At 39.2% G+C, this 19,766-nt stretch overlaps 2 protein-coding genes across 3 annotated transcripts in view; both read right to left on the bottom strand.

Moving 5' to 3' along the window:
- Positions 1–19,766, bottom strand: part of LOC134754236 (uncharacterized) — a 99,921-nt gene that overhangs the window by 30,971 nt on the left and 49,184 nt on the right. The gene's annotated exons all lie outside the window — the stretch shown is intronic.
- On the bottom strand, positions 18,237–18,760 carry LOC134748884 (uncharacterized). Its single transcript, XM_063683718.1, has one exon. The coding sequence runs from the start codon at positions 18,738–18,740 to the stop codon at positions 18,237–18,239; it is 504 nt and encodes a 167-aa protein (XP_063539788.1). The 5' UTR covers positions 18,741–18,760.

Below are 19,766 nucleotides of genomic sequence, written 5' to 3' on the forward strand. Positions count from 1 at the left end.
CCTATTTTGCGTGACATGGGGGGAGGGGGGAGGGTGGGCTAGTCCTGCTAGCCCAGCTCCTCGAGGAATCCTATCAAACCTTTGATGTTGAGTAGGACCTCGGAGAGGTCTCTCGGGGATCCGCTGCATTCCAGCACCACGTGAGAGGCTGTTTCTTCTGTCTCCATGGATCCTCTGCATAGTGGACTGTCTGTGACACCTGTTATAAAAAGATGTTTGTTAAATAGTCCATGACCTGTTATGACGCACCAGTTGAAGGAGCACCCTTGTGAGCTTTCCGTTGATGCCAGGCATGGCTTGTTTGGCCTATCTGCATCCAGTCTGGTTTAGCCAATGTTCTGTGTGTAGTTTCCCTGTACGTGCCAGCAGCATTGAGCGTACCTTGCTAAACGGTATCGGGAGGATCGGTTCTGGGCCAATCGCTCCCGCACTCGATCCTTGCCTGGCAAGCTCGTCCGCAGCATCGTTACCTCGGGATGCGCTGTGTCCTTTAATCCATTATAGGGTGATCTTATTGTTATGACATACCTCCATTAGTCGTTCGTGGCATTCGTGTATAAGTTTGTATGTGACTATATGGCTTTTTAGAGCCATCAAGACTGCTCTGCTGTCGGAGAGTATGCGGATGGAGGATCCTACTACCTTCCTTGCAGTGATGGCAGCCGCCGCGTTTATGATGCCCATGCACTCAGCTTGGAATACCGAGTTATGGGCTCCTGGCGGAGTGGTGATTGACATGTTCAGGTCTATTGAGAAGGTTCCAGAGCCCGATCCGCTGTCTGTTTTGGACCCATCAGTGAAGAGTTGAGATCTCCCGAGGATTGAGTCCTTCGTGATTGTCGTCCTTATATAACTGTATTTTGTACCTTTTGTCGAAGATAGCTTGTTTGTGAATCCGATCCGTGCCTGACTTAAGCACTGGGAATTCGTCATATACCTTATCCAGGCAAGTTGTATGAAGAGCTCCTATGATGTTGCACCATATATTAAGGGCTCGCAACCTTACCGCTGAGAGACTGGCCTCTTGTTATATGTGTAGGTGCAGCGGTGGAAAGCTTAACATGACCTCCATGGCTGCAGTCGGTGTGGACCTCGTACAGCCAGTGGTGGCCGCGCATGCGAGCCTTTGGAGTCTTTGTAGCTTGTTTCGTATTACGTTGCCTAGGTTTGTTCTTGGCCACCAAACCAGAGCACCGTAACAAAGTAAGGGGCGGATTATTGTCTTATAGAGCCAGAGAGTAATTTTCGGGTTGAGTCCCCTACCTCTTACCAATGCACTGCCAGAAGACAACTCTCGCCTTGTCTATACGTTTATATTTCCGATCCAATATTGGAATACCCTCCTACAATTTAGGAGGGAATTAAATCTTCTCGGGTAGGTGGTGGTAGGTGTAGGGTTAGAACCGGCGTAGCTTTATCGCGTATTTACTTGATTTAGTGTTATTTTAAACGTCAAACTTTTATAAAATTATGACGTATGAATAACACTTGCACTGCGTATGCTATCAAAATCGCTGCAGACTTTTCGTGGTCTAACTCTAGTATATAAGGCTCGCATTTCAGAGTAAAAGTGCGAGTTTCGTAGAACAGAACCTATTATAAATTATTTGTGACAGAACAAACGTAGTAGTACGAGTAGCACGACTTCATTTACCAGTTACTTGCTTCAGGCACGGGCTGCTTTCCATTGCCAACGAACTCAGACAATGGTTGAAATATCAAAGCGGTACAGGTAAGTGGGTTAATTGCATAACAAAGATGACTTAATTGCCATTCCCTTAATGTACGCACTCACAGCTCACGTGTGAGTTAACATTCTTAGCTTTAGATAATTATTTAGAACAAAAGATTTCCTTAATTATTCACTTCGAAACATCGCAACACGTAACTTTACGTTTAACTTACTTAACATCAAACCAAATTGCTGAAATTGGAGTTAAAAGCGTTACCTTGCTTGGCGCAAGTTAGGAGTGCAGGTTGATTGAGTTACAACTTAGGAATTAAATCTTACAATGCAATACATAGAGTCAGAACAAGCTATATAACTGTGCATAGTATTGTATGACAAAGCGTGGCTATGTCATCATTTATGTTTAATATCTATGAATATCGTTTATAATGACACTCCCTCACTTTGTTCTGTTCAAGTCGGTGCAAGCACGAGTGGGCGGCGTCAGTAATAGCGCTTAAGATTGACAACCCCAATTTAATTTAAAAACCGGCGAAGCGCGTGTCGGACCTCACAAAATGGAGGGTTCCGTACCTTCATACAATAGTACAAAAAGCTATACAAGCAAAAGGGCGGACATTCGTGGTACTTACCTACATCGTTTTAATAAAAAAATAAGTTTTTTTTATAAAATCTCATTAATGGCTCAAGAGGTCATATTCAAAATAATTTTCTGAATAAGAAGATTCATTTCATTAAAAATATCCAAAAATTTAAACAATAATAATAAGCTATACGCTTAAATATTTAGTACTTAAATACTATAAATGTACAAACATGGTTTAGAAAAGTAAACATAAATTATAAGATCAATGAAGTGTATGGTAGGTGCTTATTGAGCAAAAACAATAAAGATTATATTTACATGTTGTGGCTAAGTCCTTTTTGCCAGATTTATGGCTTAGTTTGATGGAGCTCATGAAAGTTTCCCTGGAAATATTTGTACTTATGCTAATCTACAATATTTTGTTTATAAATGCATTCAAATACCTCGTTTTCTGTGATATTCGAAGGAACGCCTAATAAGACAGTTTTGAGTATTCTTTTTGGTAGTTTCTTCCAATTTTAACCGTGATTTTTGAAGCTGCATGCTGGGATGCTTTTAACTTTTCTATGTCATCCTTTCGGTCGGTATTTAAAGCCTCCGTTCTTCGTCTTTCTCATTCCGCAAACATGTAGTTTGAGAGCTTCGGGTTTTATCAAGTCCTGTACAAGTTTTTTGGTGTCGTCGCTGGATTTGTCCTTCTCCGCAGGGTAAATTATAGTAGAATTGGTTCTTTTATTGTCGCTTTGTCGGCGAAGGATACTTTTAACTCTATTTTGTTCTCGAATGTTCTTCTGCTCGGATAAAGCTTGAAGATGAGCATTGTTAACTAAAATTTTCTGCTTAATGACCTGGTACTGCACGGTCAGGTGAGACACCACCTGCCACATTCCTGCTTATTTTATTTATTCTTAGCTTCTGGTCCTAATATAGGCACTGTTCTATCGAGAATAGCCAACCTTGGATTTCAGAGGTTGACACCACATCAACCGACGACGCGGGCTGCGCTGAGCGTGCTGGAGAGGGCAAAGTTGAGTCCGTATTTGTAGGTGTTCTTTCGAGAGAAGAAGTCCTTAGAGTTCTAGAACTTCTATTAAATGCATCTCCCATGTTTGCGTAATTTTGTCCCCATTACACACTTTGAAATGCAAAACGCGTAAAACTCACAGGTAACGAAAAGTGGTGATGTAAGTTTGACACAGTTACACAATTTTGTGTTATAATAGGTATAAATAAATCAATATTTTAGATGACACGAACCGACCGCTCACGACAGCGATCGTCGACTAACTGAATTAATAACTAAGCGAAACGTCTAATGCATGTTATAAAGGGTTAATAAAGAGAGAGAAATCTGTATTTGCATACCAATATGTGTTACAATTACATACATGGACCCTTCCTATTCCATAACACTGTCCACTTATCAACCATCCATTCGCCATAACCGTATCGCTCGTAATTTTCACCTAGGTAATGAAACCTCCAGAGAGCTGTTCAGCCAGTAACTAACTGTTAACTAGCATAAAGTTCTTAATAGTTTTCAAAACTTAAATTGCCATGTTACGCAGTAGGAGACAGGCATATAAATACAATTTGCCAATATACACATTAGACATAACCAAGCTGGCTATTGGCAATTCTTTGGAGGTCATGCTTCATTAAAGTTTCTAATAGTTATAATTAACTTGTTAGATTCATTAATCTATTAATATGCTCAGAAATCAATCTAAACTTTAGGCGGTTGATGTTTATGAGGTAATATTTGGGCAAGGTTCTGTCCTTTAAGGGCCAAGTGCTCCTTGGGGTATCTAAGTTGTTGGCCAATAAATGAGGCTTCGTAGTAGGTGTGACGAGTTAGCTCGGTACATTCCCACGGGCGTTCAGTCTGATGAAAGTAACCGGCACTCCGTAGGTACCTATTTCTCCCTTGACACTTTAAACTTTTATAAATATCAAGCCACTATCATAGGTAATTTACATGTATTTAATTTTGAATTTCATGGTGTAATGTACACGTTGCTCTGTCACACCATGTTTATAGCAATACAGAGAAAAAGGCACCTAAAATTTTTATTATCATCTTCACCATCATCATATTTTTTTATTTTTTTTTTATTGGTATTCGGCATAACAACAGCCGTAAATATAACTAAGACATATATATAATTATGCATACATAAAATATGGCCAATAACAGTCATCCATTGAATTACATTATGTGTAACAATTAAAAATAACAATAATAATAATTTTTAAGAAAAAAAAAACGACTTTAATGGGGGCCGCTGAAAGTTCACTTATGGTGCACTCTTAGATTCCAGACAATGAAATGAAAAAGACAGCATCTTTTGCCTAATTATGTAGAAAAGGAGGTAAAACCACCCACTTTTCTAGCAGCATTTCGTTTTTGTAAGGGTCGCAGTTCTAACCTAACCTAACCTACTTTTCTGATAGCATTTCGTTTCTGTAAGGGTCACAGCTCTAACATAACCTACTTTTCTGATAGCAGTTCTGTTCTGTGAGAATCGCAGTTCAAAACCCAACCACCCACCTAACCCACTTTTCTAGTAGCATTTCCGGGTCCGGGTCTTGGTCCGGATCAGAGTCCGGGTCCGTGTCCGGCTCTCCGGGTCCAAGTTTGGGTCAGAGTTCGGTCCGGGTCCGGGTCCGAGTTGGGGTCCATGTTCAGACCCGGGTCCGGGTCCGAGTCCGGGTCCAAGTTTAGGTTTGGGTCCATAAGGAAGAGAACAAATCGCCAAACGTGGACTATGTGTCATTGAAGAGTTCCATTTTGATCATTATCAGCAGTTTCCACTTCATCAAATGTCACTTTTTTAAATGTAAATGCTGGATTTGTTGATGAAAATACAAAAATCACTATATGTATGCCTTTCACATTTGAGGAGTTCCCTTGGTTCCTCGTGGGTCTTATCATCAGAACTCGAGCTTGACAAAAATATGTCTTAAAAACTTAAGTTGCTTAACAAACATAAAGAAGAGGACAAATCGCCAAACGTAAACTATGCGTCATTAAAGAGTGCCATTCTGATCATCATCAATGTATTTTATCAATCATATTTAATTGTATATAACTGTCGTATTTCAAATGTACCTGTGTGACCTGTAAAATATTTTTTACCAATAAATAAACTGAACTGAACTGAACTGAACATCCGCAGTTCCACTTCATCAAATGTCACTTTTTAAAATGGAAGTACTGGATTTGTTTATAAAAATACAAAAATCACTATATGTATGCCTTTCACATTTGAGGAGTTCCCTCGATTCCTCATGGATCCCATCATCAGAACTCGAGCTTGACAAAAATGTTTCTTAAAAACCTAACTTGCTTAACAAACATAACGAAGAGGACAAATCGCCAAACGTGAACTATGCGTCATTGAAGAGCTGTTCTGATCATCATCAGCAGTTCCACTTCAATAAATGTCACTTTTTAAAATGGAAGTGCTGGATTTGTTTATAAAAATACAAAAATCACTATATGTATGCAAAGAGGATATAATAAGATAGAGCGGTACTGTCATAGTAAATTTTGTAACCGCTGTAAATTCACTGCCATCTATCGACATACTTCAAAACTAAAAATGAAGATTTATAAAAATACGTTAAAATGCATTTAAATATGGATAAATGATTTCTTTATTTGCATTAATTATTTTTATATGATTTTGAGCCATGTTTTTCACTGATATGCGTTAAAATTATAAATAACAAACGAAACCGTCAACGCCCTCTATACGAGTGTAGGCCAAAACTAGTGGCGCCCTCTGATCGAGAATAAAATTTTCGTGATTTTCGAGGCACGTTTTTTCTTTAGACTGTATCCATCTATTACGGAGTTATATCTATCTTTGATGTATGCCTTTCACATTTGAGGAGTTCCCTCGATTCCTCATGGATCCCATCATCAGATCTCGAGCTTGACAAAAATGTTTCTTGAAAACCTAACTTGCTTAACAAACATAACGAAGAGGACAAATCGCCAAACGTGAACTATGCGTCATTGAAGAGTTCCGTTCTGATCATCATCAGTAGTTCCACTTGATCAAATGTCACTTTTTTTAATCTAAGTGCTTGATTTGTTGATGAAAATACTAAAATCACTATATGTATGCCTTTAACATTTAAGGAGTTCCCTCGATTCCTCATGGATCCCATCATCAGAACTGCTTTTTGACAATAACGGGACCAATCTGTATATATATACTTACAATCAAAAAAAGAATTTCCAAAATCGGTCTAGAAATGACGCAGTTATGGAGTAACAAACATTTAAAAAAAAAAAAAAAAAACGATACGCTAGAAGTACGTACCGGTTGTAAAATGCTTACGTAATTTATTCTAGTTTAATTTACTTCTGATACAAAACCATGACATTGCATTAGTTGCAAATCAAACACCAGCAAATATTCACAAAATATATCTAAATAACCGCCTTAACGTAGTATTCGAACTGAAGTATTCGTAGAATTAGTAGGAATTTAAATTTAGAAAGGTACCTTCCTATAAAGTACAACTAATTGCATTTCCCTGGCACCCAAATCGTTCAAGTGTACTCACCTACTCAGAAGTCAAAAAAAGAGGAGATAAATAATTTCTACGAAAAGCTGAATAACATTGTTCACAAACACGCAAATAACTACATCATGGTCATCGGAGATTTTAATGCCAAAGTAGGTTCAAGAAAAGAAGGCGAAGAACATGTCTTAGGAAAATACACAGAAGGCAAAAGGAATAGAAATGGGCAAAAGCTTATCAACTTTGCTTTCGAACATGGCTTAACTATCTTAAACAGCAAATACAAAAAAAGGGAATCGAGAAAATGGACCTGGATTTCTCCAGGAGGACGCGTCAAGAATGAAATCGACTTCATCCTAACCAACCAACCCAAACAATTTGAAGACACGGGCGTTGTGAGCAACATAAACTTCAATACAAATCATAGGATGGTACGAGCTAAGCTGAAAGCAAACCCCCAAAAGAAACCAAGACCAATTCCCAACCCTAAACTTCTCAAGATAAGTGGCAACATTTACGAACAGGTAAATAAAATTAGTAAGGATATCTTGAGCAACTTCAATACTAAAACAGAAAACCTAAGTGTTCAAGAAAAATACAACCTTTGGGAGAGGAAAATTAAACAAACAACACAAAATCTTACAAGAACTAATAACACGTTAGAAAAGGAAATAACTGACTACACAAGAAAATTAATTGAAAAAAGAGCAAATCTCATAAAGGAAACTAACAAGGGTAGACAAACAAGGAACCACATAGCGGCAATAAGTAAACTAATAAAAACAAATTTACGAAAGGATAGGAAAAAATACAGAGAACGTGTCATAGAAGAGCACGTGAACAAAACTGGAGGTATTAAAAAAGCATGGAAGGAGCTAGACAACAAAAAAAGCTGGATCACTAAAGTAAACAATAACCGCATGGATAGCTGCGAAACAAGGAGACAAAACATACTAGAAGTAGCTACAACGTTTTACAGGGCCCTTTATGAAACGACAGAACAACAAAATAAAATCAATTTGGACCAAGGAGAGGAAGATGAAATACCAACCATATTAGAAGCAGAAGTCGAACGTGCTATCACCTCTCAAAAAAAGGAGAAATCTCCCGGACCTGATGGTATAACCAATGAACTCATCATGGCTACAAAAGATGTAACGATTCCAGTACTAACAGCTCTCTTCAACGAAATTATAACCAAAGAAATAATACCTGCTCAATGGACTACTTCAAACATTATATTGTTGTTCAAAAAAGGCGACCCTTATAACATAAACAACTATAGACCTATTAGTCTGATGTCAAATGTCTATAAAATATTTGCAAAGATAATACTATACAGACTAACAAACATACTAGACGAAAATCAACCAGAGGAACAGGCCGGGTTCAGACGCGACTTTTCGGTGCTAGACCACATTTTCACTGTACGGCAACTAACAGAAAAATGCAAGGAATACCAAATTCCACTATACATAGCATATGTTGACTACAGCAAAGCCTTTGACTCGCTCATACATAATAAAATTTGGGAAGCCCTGAAAGAGCAAGGTGTAATATCGAACTACATTAGAGTAATTAGGAACATTTACGAAGCGAGCACTGCTAGAATACAGTTAGAAAGCAAGGGAGAAGAGATCAAAATAAATAAAGGAGTACGACAAGGGGATCCTCTTTCGCCAAAAATATTCTCTGCGGTGCTTGAGGGAATCTTTCGGAATCTTAACTGGCATGGGAATCCCAATTACGGAATTAAAATCAATGGTATCACACTTACACACTTACGCTTCGCAGACGATCTAGTGTTGATAGCAAAAACAGCCAAAGATCTGCAAAGTATGCTTGAGGAACTAGCCAGCGAGAGTGAGGTAATGGGACTGCGAATGAACGCGGAAAAAACCAAAACAATGACCAACTCCAAAAAGACACCTATAGTAGTAAACCAGGAAACCATCGAGTATGTGGATGAATACATATACTTAGGACAAACAATATCCATGGATAACGAGATGGAGAAAGAGATTACTAGAAGAACAACTAACGCATGGAAACGGTACTGGTCAATGAGAGAAGTTATGAAGAACAAAGAAATTAATGTAGCTACAAAGAGGAAGTTGTTTGATACATGCATTTTACCAGTTTTAACCTACGGCAGCCAAACTTGGACTCTAACAAAGAGCAACTTAAAAAAACTACAAGTATGTCAAAGGTCCATGGAAAGAAGCATGATTGGTGTTAAATTGAAAGATAGATTCAGAATCAAGGTTATTAGATCTAAAACACGTGTGGAAGACGTAACCATCAAAGTTAAAACACTCAAATGGAGGTGGTCAGGTCATACGATCAGGGGCAAAGAGAAATGGAGTAAGAGAATTATATGGTGGTTCCTAAAAGATAGAAAAAGGAAACAAGGACCACCAAAAATGAGGTGGGAGAACGAAATCGTAAAATTCGCAGGGAGACACTGGACCAGACTGGCGAGAGATAGAGAAAATTGGAAAGGGATGGAAGAGGCCTTTGCCAAACGGCACACAGACCAAACCGATGTTGTCTGAAACGATAAATTATATGTAAAACTATGTTTAGATAAGATATGTACAATATAAACTTTAAAATGTAAAATTTGTAAAAACAAAATATGTCTGAATAAAAGGCTTATATTATTATTATTATTATATTTATTTAACGACTGAAATACTGAAATTAACTGTAAATTACAAGAATAAGAAAAAAAGAAACTGATTTTATATTAAATTTCGTTTTCTCTGAACGAAACGGTATATACATGTTTTATTAAAATTATATAGACCACTACTTACAAAAGGATCAGCAGTGCAGAATTCGGTGTTACACAAATGAGGAATCCGTGAAAACGGCGTCAGAACCATAGTTAGTGGAGTGGAAGGGAAATGAAACAGTTGTGATCAGAGTTCGACGTCTGTGAACTCGAAACGATAGGCCAAGTTCAGGGCAGTCTAAACGATATTCAGGTTTTGCCACCTTGCAGGCCACATCACCCTCAGTTTGACCTGTCTAATGGACTGGAAAATGGATTTCTCGTGCTGCGTGTGTTGGGATAAGATTGTGACAAATTGCCTACATTTGCTTATGGCCCAGCGTTCAGATATTGCTTTTACGGTGTGAAGATGTATGTTAGATATTAACTCTACAACCTTTGAGATTAATGTAGGTGTCTAATAATTACATTTATTAAATATATTTTATTCTTACATTTTAATTGTCTTAAAAACACAAATCAAAAAATATTTAATATAATAATTTGATTTGTTTTCTAGTTGTGTTTGGCAATTTTATCATTTCATGTTTTTATGAATTAGTATTATTTTGATAGGGTGGAACATAGTGAGAATTCTATTTTTAAGGGTTCCGTACCCATGGGGTAAAACCGGGACCCTATTACTAAGACTCCTCTGTACGTCTGTTTGTCTATCCGTCTGTCTGTCTATCTGTCACCAGGCTGTATCTCTTGAACCGTCATAGCTAGCCAGTTTAAATTTTCACAGATTACGTATTTCTGTTGCCACTATAACAACAAATAAGTACTAAAAAATACGGAACCCTCGGTGGGCGAGTCCGAATTGCACTTGTCCGATTTATTAATTTTCTGAATTGATCTTCTATACTTTATATATATTTTTCTGTGTATAGTAAAATGTACTAAATGTGAAAAAGTAAAATGAAAAAAATATATTAAACTAAACTATGAAATGGAAATGTAAATTTGGAATTTTAATTTAATGTAAGACCTAAAAACTAAGAAATAAATAAGCAATTAACTATAAAACATAAAAATAATCTATATACAACTATACTTATATGTGGATCACTATTTTCCAGACAACTGGTAAACACATAACGACATTATGGTTAAATATTATACCTAACGACTAAAATGAAGTTGGCAAGGAAAGTACAACGGGGTCGGCAAACTGTCAAAGGTTTGCATAGATGGCGTCATCATAGCTTTTTCTAGTTTTTATATATTTTGCATTGTTTTTCTTTGTGTACACTAACCTTTAGGCTATTAAGATGCATTTTACTAACACATTTATGGTTTATATTGGTCCGAAATAAACAATTTTTATTTATTATTTATAGCTTGCCCCTTTCAATAGTTTTGTTCTATGAAATTTGGCTTAAAGGGCTGGCATGGCAAAGGCCATAAAATTCCAAAACAAGTATTTGACACAATAGTAGGGATTGACAGGGCAAGCTCCCGCCCACGTTGGGCGCCAGTGTAAGGGGGCAGAGGATAGAGCCTCACTCAACAGGGTGTTTCAATAAAATGCAGGTACCAGGGACGGGTATTTATTTGTTTATTATAATGGTATTTATTAAATCATCCTTACTAAGGAAACATCTCTTCATGTAGGTATTAACCAAGTGTGATTTTATTCTTCTTCCTCTAACATTGTAGTATTGGTTTCCAAAAGTATACGTTAGCAATTAGAAGAGAAATATTTTGGCACAACATTAGGTAATACGTATAGAAGGTCGAATAAACAGCCGCTTAAATGAACCGTGTGATGTGGTTTGTTTCCCTTATTATGAGAAAAAGGTTGTTATTTTTCCTAGTAATGAGGAAAATAATAAATAACTAATCAGAAAGAAAATTGGCCATGTCCATATAGTAGGTAGGTGGGGGTTTTCTGAAAAAATGGTACCATTTAGTTTTTTTCGAAAAACCATCAACTTTTGGGTTATTTAGACTCAGAATCATGGGTTGAATGAGACAAAGAAAAAAAGTGTCTCCAGTTTTTCATACAAGTTTTGGGTGTCAGTTTACAAAACTGACATTTATTGGGGACATATTTATTTTTAATCGATAGTCCTCGTTCTAATGTTCTGAGTAGAAATAACCCAAAAGTTATTGGATTTCGACAAAAAGTAAATGGTATACTTTTAATTGAATTGAATGCGGATGTACTTACGCAGAGCAACGGAGGGGAACTCACGGGGAGGCGGGCAGCGCGGGCCGCGTATCACAAACACGCTTAGTTTGTGGTACCGAGCGCGAAGGACAGACGCGTGTTTTTACTTCAATTATCATCACTACATAATTATTAGTAATAATTATAATAATATAATATAATAAAGTGAATTATTAGTAATAGTGAGTGAACGTGAATGTAAAAACCGGCCAAGTGCGAGTCGGACTCGCGCACGAAGGGTTCCGTACCATTACGCAAAAAACGGACAAAATATCACTTTGGTTGTATGGGAGAATATTGATTTAATTCTGTTTTTAGTGTTTGTTGTTATAGCGGCAACAGAAATACATCATCTGTGAAAATTTCAACTGTCTAGCTATCACGGTTCATGACATACAGCCTGGTGACAGACTGACAGACAGCGAAGTCTTAGTAATAGGGTCCCGTTTTTACCCTTTGGATACGGAAACCCTAATAAAAACGCTTAATTATATTTTTAATAGGTATCAAAAACAGTAAAAACAAGGCAATTTATTACTTACTCATTGGTTTCTGCAATTAATATTATATTCATAATAATTACGCATATCTGACCTTTATTTAATCATGTAAGCCATTTATTTCAATAAAATCGGTCAAGATATTTTATATGCTTTTGTTTTAAGTCGATGAATTAATTATTTTGAATTTACGTATAAGTAAATGATTACATTAGAATAGTAACAATCACAATTGTTTTATTTCCCATTTTGTGACAACCCTAGCATATTTGCATGTGACAGCGTAAGTACCTACACTGGCGGCGGCATCGCGCGACATCAAAGGCGTTGCGCTACTGTAGGGAAGAATAATTGTAATACTGTTGTGCCTAACGCATAAACATATTTTTTATACAGTTGCTCAAAAAGTGCTACTTTACGTAGCTGTTTAGCGTGCGGAAAGTTGGTTTTCGTGAACTAGTGCTTTTTACTTTTCGATTTTTTTTTTAATTTATACTTGTTCCAATTCATGAGTACTTATTGATGAGTGTTAATATTAGTTTCCTTTAAACGTCGTAATCAACATAAAAACCTACTGTTAATGTAAGAATACGAAAAATATACATATTTTATAATTTAATTACTTACCTCATCATCATTATAACACGTTTATTTTTTAATATTGAATATTGAAAAACCGTTCTTAATAAGTTGTCTGAATGGAACGGAATAGCTGCCGAAACGCTTGTCAAAGAAGAGGCGTTTTTCTTACTTTTACTACCTACTAAGATGCGTTTTAAGTTTCCAAAGTTTTTATTCCTTACTTGTTGTTTTTATTATTTTTTCGCAACTGTATTAAAAAACGTCGTTCGATACACGTGCGGAAATGTCATTCTTCACTCGTCCCGAGTCTTGCCACTCGCCATATCTCGGTACTCGTGATGTAATGACATACTTTCCGCACTAGCATCGAAATATACTATTATTTAGCTAAAGGCATAAACATGTTTTATTTAGATAATAATTTGATTAATTTGGCCACTGAGCACGCTCGTGAAATATATATATATATATATTTTAAGGTAAAATTCACATTTATGATTTATTTTGTATTATTATTCTCTCGCAAATGCAATAATCAAAATAACACATGCAAAAACGTATGTTTTCCCAAAACAACAATCTCAACTGAAACGAGTAGGTACCATTCATATCTTGGTTAACAAACTGCAATAATGCAGTTAACGCAGCCTTGGCATGCAGCGATCAGCTCAGCCGACGAAATCCCAAAGAGATAGTGCGTCAAAGTTCTGCAAAGTTGAAATCTGCTCAGCAAGCCTAATTAGACAAACTCCGTCGCATCCAAGTCGCTAGTGTCGCTACCCCAGATTTCCCTATGAAGCAAAGTTGTTTTCGCTTAAGGATGACTCACGTTAGACCGGGCCGTGACCGGGCCGGAGCTTCCGGCGCTTACATTTCTATGACATGACAGGTGATCACGTGATGCTTTCCATAGAAAACGAAGCTCCGGAAGCTCCGGCCCGGTCACGGCTCGGTCTAACGTGAGTCATCCTTTATTCAGAGGTGAAAAAGAACAGATTATGAGGCTGAAAGTAGATTTTAAAATGAATTTTATTTACTAATGAATATGGCTTCCTTTCAAATGAAATTGTACCTATAAAGCTTATCTGAGCGTGAGAACATCTATTAAAGTTAAGTCGAGTATCTGCTTACGTTTTTGTATTTCATTTGTTTAATGAGATATCAACGAATCTGTTAAATTTTGAAAAAAAAAAACGTTACAGATCGCCCGATAGGAGACCCACTTTGTATGGAGCATGAGACACCCCTAAAGAAGAGCCTAAAGGTAGGTATTTTTTCCTCTAAATTGAAAATATGTAAGAGCAATTAGAAAAGCAAGTAAACGAAAAAAACCGGCCAAGTGCGAGTCGGACTCGCGCACCGAGGGTTCCGTACATTACACAATTTAAACAATGTATTTTTTATGTGAAACGTGAGTGCATGGAAGGTAAATTCCGGTTTACGATTTATGACGTATTAAAAAACTCTACTTACTAGATCTCGTTCAAACCAATTTTCGGTGGAAGTTAATATTTTTTTACTTTTATCATTCTCTTATTTTAGAAGTTACAGTGGGGGGGACACACATTTTACCACTTTGGAAGTGTCTCTCGCGCAAACTATTCAGTTTAGAAAAAAATGGTATTAGAAACCTCAATATCATTTTTGAAGACTTATCCATAGATACCCCACACGTAAGGGTTGGATGAAAAAACCCCCAAAAAAAACACACTGTTATTTAATACAATCGGTAGGTAAGTACTTATACAAAAATAAATAGTGGCAGACCCACTAATATAAAAGAGGATCACCGTAGTGATCGACAGGTGGTATATTTCGACGAGGCCTCTGCACGGACGACGGCCCGGGTGGTATCGGTGGTTGGGAGATTCCAGGATGGTCCATCGGACAAGGCCACGCCAACGCGGAAACTGGAGATCGCGCTCTAATTTGATCTACATGCCTCTTAAACTTAGTTGATAAATCGCTTTCCTTTACCACTAACACCGCGCTAGAACCTATTAAGCTATCCACCTTCCCTTTAAGCCATTTCTTCCCCGAGCTGTAATCCCTAAACCACACGAGATCTCCTATCCGAAATGCCCTATCTCTACCCCCCGCCTGCTGCACCTGCCGTTCTTGTGCCGCCTCCACACGCTGCTCGAGGCCGCGCCCGGGCCGTAACATGTCCAAACGGCAACGCAATGCCCGCCTTTGGAGAAGCATGGCCGGTGTTTGTCCCGTGGTGCTGTGGGGAGTATTCCTATACGCCATCAAATATTCGTGAAGAGCTTCTTCCACGTCTACTTGATCTCTAACCGCCTTTTTGAGCGCTCTTTTGCATAACTTCACAGCCGTCTCGGCGGCTCCATTTGACGCGGGATGGTACGCTGGTGTAAAAGTATGAGTAATACCATAATATCGCATGAAGGTATCCACCTCCCTGCTAGTAAATGGAGGCCCGTTGTCCGAAACTACCTGTTTAGGAACGCCAAAACGTGCAAATATCTCCCTTAGCACTTTTAAAACCGCTGCTCCCGTAGTGGTAGTCATTAAGAAAGCTTCTATCCACTTAGAACACGCATCTATTAAAATCAAAAAAGTTTTACCATGCCACGGACCCAAAAAATCGATATGCACCCGCGTCCATACCTCCCCGGGGTACTCCCACGGCTTGACCGGCGCGCGCGGCGGCGCCGGCGCCTCCGCTGCGCACGTGTGACACCCCGCGCAGCACGCCTCGATGTCGGCATCGATACCGGGCCACCACACGTAGCTTCGGGCCACGGCCTTCATTTTTACTATCCCTAAGTGTCCTACATGTAGTTCCTGAAGGATTTGTTCCCTAAGCACCGGGGGAATAATAATTCTATAACCCCACATAACGCAACCAGAGTCTAAGTATAGCTCGTTCTTTCTTATGAAATAGGGTTGCAAATCGGCATGTAAGTTGTGAGAAGGCCACCCTGACTGTAAATATAAAACGATTTTGCTCAACAATATATCTTTTTTTACCTCCTCACAAACTTGTTTGTGAGTGATAGGTAAAAAGTCATTAACAAAATTTATGTAAGTACACTCCGGTTGTTTCTCCCCAACATCTCCTTTGCGCGGCAACCTCGACAATGCATCGGCGCCATTTTGACTGGTATTTACGTACTGTATCTCATAGTCATAACCCGATAGTATTACCGCCCACCTTTGCATTCTCGAAGCCGCCATCACGGGTATACCCGACTTGGGGCCAAAAATAGCAACGAGAGGCTTATGATCTGTTTTAAGGAGGAACTTGCGACCATACAAATATTGATGGAATTTCTTCACACTAAAGATAATAGCTAAAGCCTCTCGATCTATTTGAGAATATCCGCGTTCGGCCGCGTTAAGTACCCGCGAAGCGTACGCAATCGGTCTTTCACTTCCGTCTGGCATAAAATGGGAAATGACCCCGGCTACCCCCACGCTACTCGCATCCGTGGTGAGTACTACCGGTAACCCCGGGGAATAGTGCACTAATACGGTACTACTTGCCAATAATTCCTTTACCTCGCAAAATGCTTCCGTGCATTGTTCGGACCACTCAAATTTTACTCCCTTCCTTAGTAAAGCATAAAGAGGTGCCAACCTGGAACTTATATTTTTAACGAATTTGGCATAATACATGACCATACCTAAAAACGCTCGCAACTCTGTTACACCAGTAGGCGTAGGTACTTGCTCGATAGCTTTTATTTTGTCCGGATTTGTATGGATGCCCTCTTTATCCACTACATACCCTAAATAAGTGACCGACGAGGCGAAAAATTTGCATTTTTCTTTTTTAATTTTTAAGCCAAACTTTCGCAACCTATCTAGCACTTTATGCAATGTTTCTATGTGCTCTTGATCGTTCGTCCCCGTTAAGATAACGTCATCTAAGAACACTCCTACTCTGGGAAGATCGGCAAACATCTGTTCCAGTCTTCGCTGGAAAATGCCAGGACTCGAGGACAACCCATAAATTAACCTATTATATCTATACAACCCTCGGTGCGTGTTGATAACGGTATAAGCTCTAGTGTTCATCCAGGACAAACTGGGCATATGCCTGGGACAAGTCGATTTTGGTGAACTTTTCCCCTCCGTTTAGCTTGGTTAACAAATCCTCTACTCTAGGTAATGGAAAACGATCTACCTCTAGGCATTTATTAAGCGTAGACTTAAAATCTCCACATACCCTAATGGTTCCGTCCGTCTTGACGACGGGTACGATCGGCGTGGCCCAGTCCGACGAGTCCACCGGCGTGATGACGCCGTCGCGCTCCAGCTGATCGAGCGCGCGCTCCACGGGCTCGCGCAGCGCGTACGCCAGCGGTCGCGCGCGCAGGAACACGGGCCTCGCGCCCTCACGCACCCGCAGACTCACCTCGCCACCCGTGTACCGCCCGAGCCCCTCCTCAAATACTTCACGGTATCTGGAATTAAGTTCATTCAAATCAAATCGTGCCGTGACCTCGACGTCATGACATGCCAACTCATCCAATTTGAACCCTAACTCGCGTAGCCACATCCTCCCTAATAACGGTTCTTTGCCTTGATCCACTACATACAATTCCAATGGCTTGCATACCTTTTTAAACATGACATATACTAAGATTTTTCCTAAGGGTTGCTTTTTCTCATTCGTATAATAACACATAACAATATTACTTCTGTGCAAAGGTAAATGGGAAAACAATTTTAAATACAAGTCCCCATTTATACAAGAAATGGCACTCCCTGTATCAACTTCCATTTCGACTAAATTTCCCTCTAATTTTATTGGCAACATGAACGGCTTACACTGGAAAATATCGTTTACATTGAAAACATTGAACTGTACCTCATCGCTGTAATCGCTGTCTGCTTCGTCTCGTACGTCATTCTTGTGCGTACTAACGCCTATCTGTAACCTAGGACACATCTTTTTCAAGTGCCCCGACTGATTGCACACGCGACAAACATAGTTTGCGAATTTACAACTCGATGAGTCATGCGGCCTACCACAAACACTACATTCCGCCCCCGATGAAGTGCGTAGTGCTGTTTGTTCGGTACGGCGCCAATCTCGAGGTGCCTGGCCCGGGCGCCTGGGCCCCAAAAGTTGTGACGCGCTGTTGCCAGGCGGCCGCGTCTCGTTGTTGTTTGTCGCCCGGTATGACGTCATCGCTCTCTTGCCGCGCCATGATTGTGCCGATACCGCATGACAACCACTCGACGTACTCGGGCTGCCTTCCAAGCCTTTTGCCCGACCATCCGCCACTACTGCTGCTGCGTTTGCCTGCGCTGCCTCCATCGCTACCGCCATTTGTAATGCCCGGTCAAACGAAATATCATCTACGGTGAACAACCGTTGCCGTATTGTTTCATCACCAAGCCATCACCACACCCTACACTAGCTGATCTCTCAAACTTTCTGTCAGCCCGTTCCCAAAGACGCAATGCTTTGCTAACTTTTTGAGCTCTGCAACAAAATCCGCCACCGATTCGCCCGTCCTTTGTTTCCTGTTACGAAACCGGTATCGCTCTGCTAACAAACTCGGTTTTGGTTGCAAATGGCCGCTCATCACTTTCACTAAATCTGCGAACTTTTTACTTGCCGGTTTATCGGGTGTACACATTGTTACTAATAGTTCGTAGGCTTGATTTCCCATAACTGTTATCAACGTAGGCACTTTGTGTTCTTCCTTTGTTTCGTTGACAATGAAATACTGTTCCAACCGCTCCACGTAAGTCGACCAGCTGTCCGACTCAACATTAAACACTTCTAATTTACCGATGGTCATATTTACGTTGGGAATGACACTGTAACACTTCGCGTAGACTCGAAATCGTCGCCAATATGGTATACAGGGGTTGTTTAGGGTGAAGAAACGGAACACGGTGTTGTTCATACGGCGTTTATTTCAGAACTGGTTTTCTTGCCCAATTACCCACATAATATTTGCATACCTAGTTGCGTCTACCCCCAAGTACATATATCACAGTAACGATGATGGTTAAATGATTGTAATAATAAACTCGCTTATTTTATCAAAAAACACTCGGCGTATTTCCATTTGTGATATAAGCTTTTATTTAACTTGCCCTGTTAGTATTTAGGTATGTACCTACATACGTTAGTTATTAGTGTGGGGTGTGGGTCAAATCTTGTAAGCTAAATTTGACCCACTTCCCAATTATCGATTGAGCTGAAATTTTGCATATGTAAAAATCGGATGACCACGCAATAATTATGATGACATGGAGCTGATCTGATAATGGGGACAGGAGGTGGCCATGGGAACTCTGTGATAAAACAACGCAAACTAATTGTGTTTGGGGTTCTTAGAATTGTCTCGTTGAGTATTTAGTTGCCTGTGGCAAGAAAAGTACAGTACGCAAATTTGAAATTTGCACACCAGGTTACATTTACAATGTGTGCAAGATATACGGGGAAAAAGTTGTGGTGAACATGAGGTTCTAGTATGAATAATATAAACAAAAGTTTTTAGGTTAAAGATATCAGAAACGTTAATTTTCTGTTCAAATTTAATTAAAATTTTAAGTGACTGTTTAGTTAAGTAACAATAATTGTGTACTCGTACCTACTAGCAAACTTTGTTCTATTGAAGTCAATAATGATGAATATTATAATGATGTATGAGGTCATAAAGAATACAAGAACACGTGATACTCCGTAAACGATAAGATAAGTGGACATTTCCGAGCTTTTGATGTGTTCGCCGTGCTTCCCAAGATTGGCCAAGAAACGGGATCGAGCTAGCGAGCAATATTGATCAGTTTTACGGGCCAATACTACAGAAATTGCTGAGAGCTTCAAGAGATTTTCCAAAATAATTAAATGGAGCGGATACTAACCCAGATATAATTTTAATACCTCGTTGGGATAAGTACTATCGTTTATGGTAAGATTTACA

Source organism: Cydia strobilella, chromosome 2 (assembly GCF_947568885.1).
Source record: "Cydia strobilella chromosome 2, ilCydStro3.1, whole genome shotgun sequence".
Lineage (NCBI taxonomy): Eukaryota > Metazoa > Arthropoda > Insecta > Lepidoptera > Tortricidae > Cydia > Cydia strobilella.

What these genes read in the sequence shown, in the direction of transcription:
- LOC134748884 (XM_063683718.1), bottom strand. Translation starts at nt 18,740, where the DNA reads ATGAACAACACCGTGTTCCGTTTCTTCACCCTAAACAACCCCTGTATA.